The sequence below is a fragment of the Corvus cornix genome, chromosome 5, assembly GCF_000738735.6.
Source record: "Corvus cornix cornix isolate S_Up_H32 chromosome 5, ASM73873v5, whole genome shotgun sequence".
Taxonomy (NCBI): Eukaryota; Metazoa; Chordata; class Aves; order Passeriformes; family Corvidae; genus Corvus; species Corvus cornix.
Window position 1 is genome coordinate 58,009,997 of NC_046335.1, and position 10,538 is coordinate 58,020,534.

Genomic DNA, 10,538 nt, shown 5'->3' on the forward strand with positions numbered 1-10,538 from the left:
ACGTAAATGATATGTATTGGCATAAAAAGCACACTCAAAGGATGAGGTTTTAGTCGTGCCACTAATTCAGAACAGAGCAAACCACTCGGATAATTACAAAATAAAACCAAAACAACGCCGGCAACAGCGACAAGTTACCCAGCACTCACTGCAGAGGGCAACAGACAGCTTTGCACAGCGGCACAGCCGCTCGCCCCGAGTTTATCTTGCATTCTCCTGGCTCTGACACGACACAGCTGAACCACACAAAGTATCTGGCTGATATTCTCACGGAGGGTGGCCGAAAGGTAGGAGTCCCCGCGTTTCAGGCACCACTTTGTGACACCCACCCCAAAGGCTGGGAATCACCCCAGGCACCAGCACAGGCTGGAGGCTGACCAGGGGGAAAACAGCTTTGCAGAGGACTTGGGGGTCCTGGTGGACTCAGAGTTGAACGGATTTTAATACTTCAATATTTGAGCCAAGGTTTTAATGGCTCTCTTGGTTTTACTGGTCCTCTTTGAGCAAATCTGGGCACAACACAGCAGCAGCAGGGGGAGAAGTGCCAAAACTCAAGGAGCAGTCACTGTTCCAACAATCCGCAGGAGAGGGCTCAGCAGTCAGCACAGCCAGACTCAGAAAATGCAAACCTTACAGCAATTAAACCATGTTCTGGTTGATCTTTACAAAAAGAAAGTAACACATTTAAAACACAAGGACTTGTTGCTTAGGCTGCTTCTAGAAGAGAAACAAAAAAGTATGATAAATGAGACAAAGTGTTCAAGGCTATCAAAAAAGAAATAGTAAAAATGATTGCTTGAAGATTAGACACACGAAATACAGAGCTCCTTTTTGCACATATCAAAAAAGGAGAATATTTTATATATGCAAGCATACAGCAATAAAACAAGTTTAAAAGTGCCACCATCAAAAAAGAGACATTGACAACATAATAGAGAAAAAATGCTGCCATCAGGATGATTTAAGCACAAGGAATCTATCATCTTGTCCAACAAAAGATACCTCTGTGTTAACAAACCTTCCCCCAATTTATATTGAGTCAGTGCTTTAATACTTCTTCACCTGAAATGAGCCTGAGTTTGACAAATGATGCTGCAGCAGTGGAAAAAGTCATTGTGCAGAAATTACTGTCTTCCAGTGTCTGTTTTTAATCAGGTGGGAAAAATATGAAAGAACTCTACTTGGAACTTGCTGAGTCTCTGGATGGGAAGCATGGATGCACCTCCCATGGAAACAACTGGAGTTCCATCCAGCTGTAAATACCAATAAATCACCACATGCACCACGTTTTTCTTTTTTGACATTTTTATTAATCAAAGACAGGACAACTTCCATACTTTGAGTGATGGGAGAGATCCCAGGACACTTTCATAGCTACAATAAGCTCAACCAAAAGGTACACTATGGAATACATCAGGGATTCAGAACACCACCCTTGTTGTGACTGGTGGACTGGTGTCACTGGTCTCACTGGTCTCACTGGTGTCACGAGGGTCCTCAGGAAGAGGATATCCCATTGGCAGTGGACACAACTCTGGCAGGGATATGCCAGCAGCTCCAGAAGAGAAAGAGGATTTGGCATCCTGCCTGACTGAGAGGGTCCCCATGTACCAGAGACGTCCCAAGGCCTGACTCCCACCACGGAGCAGAGCAACGTAAGTGTTTCAGTATTTGAGCTCCAGACCTCTCACACCTACAGACTGAGCAGGTTTTGTTCATGCTATATAAATACACACCTATACTGTGCATTGGCATTTATGGAAAGAAAGTTCTGCAAGATTTTAATACTCCTAGGTGGAAGCTTGAAGGGTTAAGTTTACACGTCACTGTTTTCAACAAAACCCAAAAGCTAACTAGATGGGGAAGTAACCTACATGTGCCATTTCAACTCCTTAGCATTTTATAATCGATTTTCAGTATACCAATAAATACTCAGTGCAAAGCACATGCTCACTTAAAATCCTAGGCATGGATAATGTATGAGGAAAATAAAAAAAGAAGCTATCACAGGTTGTCTACATGCTCACAGAAATATATATATATAAAAAAAAAAAGAAGGAAAAGTGTTTCTCACTTATAGCAGTATTTTGGTTTTGGTTTAAGAAATGTAGATGCTTTCTCCCAAAATAACAGCACTTGACAAGGTTATATCATTGGCTTGTAAAAAAAAAAAGGTACAGTGATGGGAACAAAGCGTTTACACGACTTGAAACTGAATATTTCAATATTCATCACAAAGACTGCAGCAAAGTGCACTTATGATCCAACACGTCTTGTGTTGAGGGCAAATCCACTGCTTGGTCTGTGACAAGGAGGATTCAAAGCAAAACAAATTAAAACCCACAGAAATGCCAATCAAAAATAATGAGAGTTTATGGGACGGTAAAAAAATGACAGTTTCCAGCAGAAAGGCTGTAGTGTTCCTTCTCCTTCACATCACCCACTGGAGTTTGCCCAGGTTCTCCACAAGATAACATGACTTCACAAGAACTTATCTTCCCCATGAACATGGGGACAGATCAAAACACCCAATAACTGATAACAATGCACATCTCCTTCCCATGGATGGAGACAGTGATTTATCGGACAGAACCTTGGGAAACAAAATTACAAGGGAATGTTTCTGCCTACGGACAGGAGCTGAAAATATGCAATATAGAAAAGAGTTAATGGTTTTGTGTAATTTCATCTTGAAAGGACAGCTTACAAATGAGGATTGTTACAGGAGCATCCATAACATGGCCATTACAGAAGCAATACTGAAGGCTGCTTTGTTAACCCCAGTAATTGCACTCTCATTGCACAGGTCGTGTTGGCAACAAAAGAATTCAAAATTATCCAACTGGAAGAAATCAGCGATTTCATTCACACTGCACTGGGATGCCTTCCAGCAGGAGAAAGTTCTCAATTTACCTATGGAACAAAAAAATTAAACATATTAAGAGAGTATTGACAAGAACACCATTTTTGGTACGGAAAGAGAAGCACTGCTTGGACTGCCACTGTTAGAAGAATAAAACAGTGAGGAGAAGGCAAAGCTCCATCTGTGACAGGGCCCATGGTGTAAACACAGAAATTGGATGGAGGCCTTGTGGTCTGTGTTGCCATGGCATCGGGGGGCAGTGGGGGGAGGCAGAAGCCTCGTGGTCTGGTTCTTTGACCCCACACCCAGAAATGTGTTGTACAAACCCAGCACAAACCTCCTACCAAGAAATACTCTGTACACAAAGAGTGGAAGGTCTGACCACAGTCCCACCCACAGCATGCTGCACAGGAGTGGCTAATAAGGTAGAAAACATACCCCCAGTTTTGTATCAAAGTGGCAATGAGAACGCGACACAAACTTTCAGGGACAGATCACTGGGCTCGGCCTCTCACCCTCCCCAGAAGGGACACTTTTTGGTAAGTCTTGTGTCCTGTAGTTCATGGGCCATTTGTGCCCCCAGCATCAGCCCTATAGTTCTGGTTTTGCCACAGCCATGTACTTGCTTTTTAAGTACAAGTGTTTAGAAGTTTCCAAATTTGCTTTCACTAGGAATTCAGGAGCGTGTACCCAACTCAGTCCAAATGACCCACTGGGAGATACGGGGAGGAGCTTGAGTGATACCTGGCATCCCCAGCCAGCTCAGCCTGCACTCACAGAATCATTTAGGCTGAAAAAGACCTCCTGAGATCACCAGGTCCAACCTTTAACCCAGCACTGCCAAGCCCTCCACTAACCCATATCCCCAGGTGCCACATCCACACAGCTTTTAAATCCCTCCAGAGATGGGGACTCCAGCACTGCCCTAAGCAGCCTGAGCCAGCACTTGACAAGGCTTTCAGTGAAGAATGTGCAGAAGACAGAGCCTGAAGAGCAGATAAGGGTGGAAAAACACTGGCACAGTTTGTCCAGGGGGATGCTGGATGCCCCATCCCTGGAAACATTCAAGGCCAGACTCTGAGCAACCTCATCTAGTTGAAGATGTCCCTCCTAAAACACAGATCACTTCACCCTCAGGAAAAGAGAATTTATTTTAATAGTGTGAATTCAGAAATGACTGAGCCCTTCACCTGCAGGTTTATTTTGTGGGCTACACATCCTTTATCTGTTTTTAAAGAGAAACAAATTGTATTTTAAAGTCAACGCTGTCTTTATTTTTTTCCAGCTCCTTTGGGTAGATTTTTGTTTGTTTGCTTGTTTATTTGTTAGTGTATTTTTTCCAATCTGGATATAAAGGTATCTATGTACATGCTTGTACAACTACAACTCACCTATCTAAATCATCCCATTATTGCTTGGATATAAGCATGACCTTCAGAAGTATTTGCAAGCTCCTTTTGGGTGAGGCTGAGAAATGCACGCTAGGGCCAGATTAGAGGTGTCCAGGCAATGAAAACTGATCCAAGTGGGTTTATTTTAGGTCTGTGGGACACTGTACATACCAAATTTAATCTGCAAGCAGGTGTCCTCAGTCGTTAAGCAGGTGCTGTTGGTCCTGCACACGGAAGGGCTGTTGTCACAGTGGTAACATCTTAAGGTATAACCTAAGACAACAAGGGTTTCTCTTTACTGAATAATAAACTACTGAGTTTATTAAAAGGAAAAGAAAAAAAACAAAAAAAGAAGAACCACTATCTGCATCTAATTGTCACAAAACAGATGCCCGGTGATTAAGATCAAGGCTTCAGCTAAAATTGTTAAACTCCAGACTTCAGTTAAAACTGACAAGCTTATGTCAGGATACCAATTGAGGCTGGCAATTTTGAAAGGCACATCTTGAAGCATGTATTTACGTCACTTTTTTAAAAACACCATTATGTGCCTGCAGAACAAGATATTAAATGTTTGCTCCTTTTATCTGCTCTTGAAGACTGCCTGTTCCAGGCAATGACAGACACTTGCTGCTGAGTTTTAGTCCATCCTTTTTTTTTAAATTCCATCTCCTTTCCCTCTCATTCTACTGGTTTCCAATTCACACAAGAGAAATCCCATTTTCTAGCAGCAAAACACCCGTTTTTTACTGTGTTAAGCAGCACCACATCCTGTCCCCAACTCTCTCTCCTGACCCAAGACAGTCAGAACAGAAACTGAGCCCTGCTTTGATGGTTACTGACATTCCCCACAATGGTATTGAATAATCCAGGCCTTTCTCACTGTTTTTCCTCCCTCTGGCATTTCTTTCCATGATTTTCTCAGCCCCTGTCATAACATTAAACCACGAAGTCCCTCTCTTCTACTCACCAGAGCCACAAAAAGCAACCAGAACAATGCAGGCAGTCAGCAGGATGTAGTTCATCTTGGTCATGCTTCTTCCCTAATTTGAGGGCAGAAAGAGAGATTACAAGTTTATTCTATTTAAAAGCAAAGTGCCCGGTGATGAACTGAGGTTTCAAGACTTGTTTCAGCATAAAACTGAAAGCACTGGCCAGGAAAAACAGGGAAACACAAGAGGGAAAAGTAACAGCACTTTCCAAGGGAGGATTTTTATTCTGAGAACAGGATTTTTATTCTCAGAACTGGTATTTGAGCCCTGACAGGCTCAGATGAGTCTCCTCTCTCCTCTCTGATTACACCATTCAACAGGCCTCCCAATTTCTCACAGCCACAAATGCACCTAGCAAAGAGAAAGGTCTCAAATGCTTTTTCTCTTTCAGCAATTCCCCAGTAACCCTGGAGCCAGACTGCTCTCCTTTCTCCTCTCTCATGGGGTTGCAAGAGGTTTGGCTGCTCTACAGGAGCTTTTGCCTCTCCTCTCCCAAAATTTCTCCCTCTCACTGAGGGACTGACACAGGCAATAACTCACCAAGTGCCTGCAGCAGTGGCTCAGGTCTCCATGGCTGCTGCAATCCGTAGGCAGCAGTGCGATGGGAAGGTCAGGAATTTTTTTTAACACAGGCAGCTCTCCAAAGCAGGAGTTCTCAGACAGATTTCTGCACACTGAACTACAATCACAGCTCCTACTGAAAAATCTTTGCTATTGCAGAGTAGGATATTCTGAGGAGGCATCAAGCAGACACAGCAGGGAGAGAAGGACCATACTTGTGCTAGGAGGGCATGATTTATGTTTGTCTTTAAAGCCCAAGTGGCACTGAAAGTTCCAAAATATTAAAGGTATTCAGATAACAAGTTTTTCATCTGATAAAAGTGTAGTGAAAGATTTTAGCATAGCATGCCTTAACCATGTTAGGATGGAGCTTTTTCCTCCCAGGACACTGACTGAGGACTTGAAAAGATGGGTTCACAGCAAAAAAAGTACTTAAATGCTTCTCAACCTTAAGTCTAGTTAATTTTTCTACTGACAAAAAAACCCAAACCTCACCTAACAAAAAAACCAAATCTATCCAAAAGAACCTAAAGAAACCCCACCCAATGATGAAAAAAACCAACCCACTTTCTTTTTTTTCTCCTTTCGGTATGACTTACTGTTGAGCAGAGGGAAACAATAAATAACAAACCCATAATGTGCAAGATTAGCTGATTGTCTGTGGTAAACAACTTTGCAAGAAGCTTTTCAAGGCCAGAGGCTCGTCCCACAGTGACATGGATCTGCAGGAGTGCTGTTAAATCTGGTGGTTACAGCAAGAGCCCTTCTGGACAGCAAAGAGAACCACCCTGGGAATCTCTCCATCTTCCGGGAGTCCTCAGTCACCCATGTGTCAGCAGACGAAAACAGCTTTGCCTTTTAGCAACACCAAGTCATGACCAGCATAAATGTCAGGCAGATGAATAAAAATCATCAGAGCCAGCCAAACAGTAGCAATTCAGTGCATCTATTTTCATGAAAATGAGTAATTGTTTCTGTGAGAGGCATCAGGAAATTCTGGCCTTTGGAAAACAATGAATACATACATGAACAGCAATTCACAACGCAGCTTAAAAGAAATGAAAACAGAAAACATCTCCTAAGCTGAATTTTCTAAATTAGCCTTATAAGTCAAACGTCCGACCCATCTCAAGGACAAGATACAGGAACTGCAACAGCACGGAAGGCTCAGTGCCTGCTTGTGAAACAGAATTTCTCTGCAGTCCCACCTGGGAGAAGGCAAGGGGACAGGACCTGCTCCTGCTGTCATCGTAAATGACAGCACGGGGGGAAAGGACGGGGGGAAGGGGAGCAGGAGCCGCCTCCCGCGGGGAGCAGCTCCCCGTCTCCCGTGCCCGCACACGGCGGGGCAGGTGCCGGCGCCTGCTGGCCCCGCTCCAGCGCCGTGCGCGGCCGCTCCGGCCCTCGGCCCCGCGCAGCGCAGCGCACTGCGGTGCGGCCGCCGTGACTCAGGGCACGGCCACGGCCAGAGCACACCTGCCCCGGGCCAAGCACACAATCCCACCCAAACCCTCCCCCCGGCTCCCCGCAGCTCCCGGGAAAAGCCGCCTTTCTCCCCGCTTTCTGCCTCCTTCTTTCCCCCACGGCGGGGACCTGCGCGCTCCCCCCGCGGCCACCGCTTGGCTTCGCCGGGCTCCCGCCGCTGCCGCCGCTGCTCCGGGCATGTCCCGCTCACCTTCCCCGGGTAAATCCTGGCGTGTGCGGGGAGCAGGGCTGCGCCGCTAATTCGCCCGTGCCTCCTGTCCCGGCGGTGCCGCCTCCGGGGCGGGGCGGCGGCCGAGCCGCTGACGGGAGCCGCTGGCGGGCGAAGCGCTCCCTCAGGCCGGGCGGCCGGAGGTTGCTGCGCGCTCCCTGCTCCCACAGGCCGGGGAGCTTCCAGGGAACGCGTGTGCCCCCCTCCCTCACGCGTCATGTGGGCATGCCTGTGGCCATCGCCACTTTGGTTAAATCCTGGGATGGCTGCGGTTGGAAGGGAACTTCAGGAACGAGAGTTCTTACCATGGACCTTCCACTAAACCAGGTTGCTCCACGCCCCACTAAACTTGGCCTTGAACACTAAGGGCATGGGGCAGTCACACCTTCTCTGGGAAACCCGTGCCAGGGCCTCACCCTGCTCTGATAAATAATTTCTTCCTAATATTCCATCTAAACTTAGCCCCTGTCATTTTAAATCCATTCCTCTTTGTCCTGTCATGCCAGGCCCTTATCCAAGGTCCTTCTCCACTTCTCTTGGAGGCCCTTTAGGTACTGGAAGGGGCTCTACGGTCTCCCCAGAGAGAGATACCTCATGGTATGAATTAATAGATTACAGAAAGCAGTGAAGAGTTTTAGAACACACAAAGGAACAACCAGGAATGGCAAGTGGTCGTTTCCTCCAGAGGTACCTGAATGTAGATTTAAACATTCACAACCCAGGAAAACATTGAACAGCAATAGAAATGAGGACCCCAAAAGTATTTTACTAATACTTAGATCCATGCTATCTAGAAAAAAAAAAGTTCAGTGCTGACTTGAGGACAATATGAAATACCTGTAAAACTACCAGTTGTATTTAAAAAGGACTCTTAGGTTTAATTTTGTTACCACACCAAAACTGCCGTTTTACTTACTAAACCTAAAGCAAACCCTAAATACTCAGAACTTACATCAGATTCTCTTAGTGTGTTGATTACCAGTCAGCTCAGCATGTGATCTTCTGTCTCTTCTGTCTAAAAGATTTTACTTCTGTTTAAGCCATAAATAGAAGCAAAGGGATGTAAGATTCTTGTGGTTTATTGGATGTAACTTATTAAATGAGAATCCCTCAATTAATATGATAGAAAAAAACCCTGTATAATTCACTTAGATGAGGGACTGGAAACAAGGAACGTCAGCCACAGCTGAACATTTACCTGTTTTCCTTTCCCAAAATCTGGCAACAGTCCCTCCAACAGAGCACACATTTATCTGTATCATCACACATAAATGGTATTTCAAACTTGACCTGAATTTTCCACCTTAAATTCTTTGCATAAATTTTGACAAATTAAACAGTGACAGGAAAAAATAAAACCAGCACCAGAATACTGGAATAACTTGCACAGCAACTTTCAGTTGGGTTTTCTTTATTTAACTGGCTGGCACACCATTTGTTTTTCTCTCTGTGGTGCAGCCATGGCAAAGAAATCGTGGCCAAAGGTCCTCTCCATGAAACCATTCAGCCAGCAAAATCCCACAAAAATGTTGAAAGAATCCTACAGAGCAATTATAAAGAGCCTGTCAGCATAGGGACAGAAAAAGAACCGGACCAGTTACATGTTTGTGTTGGATGTGCCAGGGTTTCAGCACAAGCTGAGTCCACAGGTGTTTAGCGAGGCGGGTTTTGCCTGGCCAGGTGAAGTCCTAACCAAGCCTCAGAGTCAGGTCTGAGTCAGGAGAAGGTGGCAGAGCTTCAGGCTGAGCCTGCAGGATGGTGGCCGATGGGAAGGACATTCCCATGATTCCAGTGACCACAGGAAGCGTTTGGCAGCTGCATGCACTGGAGTGACAGCTGCCCCACACCTGTGCCCAGCCAGAGCGGTGAGGTGCTGTCTGCGGCAGCGGGACCTCGACTCAATTCTCTGCTGCTGCTCAGTGAACATTCCCACAGGCCAGCAGTGCTGCCAAACATCACCAACTCCTTTGTTTCTGATTTCACATTGATCCCATGATTCCGTGATTCACGCTCCTGGAATAACCTTCTGTTTGGGAGGGGTGAGGAGAGCCACGGGTTTCAGCCCCGCTTCAAATGCACATCATGAGGAGCTGCAGCACTTCTGGCAGCTCCAGGCAACACACCCTGTGCTAAAATAGCTGCCTGAAGCAAAGAAATACCCTTTGCCCTGCTAAAAACACACTCATGCTCAGAGCAGGAGCAGCAATCCCTCAACTCCCTCCTCACTCCAGACCCCTCTGCCACCAGCTGTGCCCAGAGCTGAGGCCTCAAACCCTGGCACCACAGCGCTCAGGGGCTGAAAGCACAGCACTGTCCTTCATCTCCCAAAGAAAGCAAGAATTCCAGCTCATCTGTAACAACCCAAGGGAGAACCACTCCCTGAAACAGTAGGGAAAAATAAGTGAAATTGCCAAGAGTTGGCAGTGTTTGTGTAGAGTCCCATGCCCTTGAGCTGATTCCACTGCACTAGAACATAGAGATCCTGGGAGGAATCCTCCCAAGAATGGCCTCCAACCATGAGGGTAATCTGTCCTTGAAAACACACAGCCCTGCAGCAAGTTCTAGTTCCACTAAAACCTTCTTTTACTGATCCTTGACAGAACTTTTGTGGAAATTTCTTGTCCCTCACAGGTAATACTGTGATAATCCTCAAAATGGCAACGTTTTGCAAGCATTCCAGCAATGCTCAGTGCTGTTCTGACTCCGGTGAGGGACAACACAAGCTGGTTTTGTTTCTGGAGATGTTTCACCTAAAAACTGTTGTAGGGATCAGACTCAGTGTTTGTTTTTCTACCTTGTGCCGCTGTGGAAAATGCACCAGGGGAAAGCTGAGCACATGGAGAATCCAATACCTGGGCTTGCAAAAAAAAAAAAAAGAGAACTCTGCAATTAGTCAAGAATGGAAAATTTGAGCTGGAACCACAATATGCTGGTCTACCTCATAAAACCTACAAATTCCAGCTGTCAAAAAGAAGAACTGACTACCCCAGTGCTGGTCACAAAATTATTGCTCAAGTTTTGGCAAAAACAGTCCCATG

The 10,538-nt window shown here is 45.6% G+C and overlaps 1 protein-coding gene across 1 annotated transcript; it reads right to left on the minus strand.

Moving 5' to 3' along the window:
- Window positions 1-1,287: 1,287 nt before the first annotated feature.
- Window positions 1,288-7,734, minus strand: CD59 (CD59 molecule (CD59 blood group)). Its single transcript, XM_039553093.1, has 4 exons — window positions 7,483-7,734; window positions 5,225-5,297; window positions 4,426-4,527; window positions 1,288-2,913 (listed from the first exon to the last, which is right to left on the minus strand). The coding sequence occupies exons 1-4, from the start codon at window positions 7,717-7,719 to the stop codon at window positions 2,720-2,722; spliced, it is 606 nt and encodes a 201-aa protein (XP_039409027.1). The 5' UTR covers window positions 7,720-7,734; the 3' UTR covers window positions 1,288-2,719.
- Between the last annotated feature and the right edge of the window lie 2,804 nt (window positions 7,735-10,538).

What these genes read in the sequence shown, in the direction of transcription:
- CD59 (XM_039553093.1), bottom strand. Translation starts at nt 7,719, where the DNA reads ATGACGCGTGAGGGAGGGGGGCACACGCGTTCCCTGGAAGCTCCCCGG. An exon ending in GGTTGCTTTTTGTGGCTCTG is followed by an intron (nt 4,528 to 5,224) that starts GTGAGTAGAAGA and finishes TTGTTGTCTTAG; the next exon opens with GTTATACCTTAAGATGTTAC. An exon ending in CTGCTTGCAGATTAAATTTG is followed by an intron (nt 2,914 to 4,425) that starts GTATGTACAGTG and finishes TTTGTTCCATAG; the next exon opens with GTAAATTGAGAACTTTCTCC.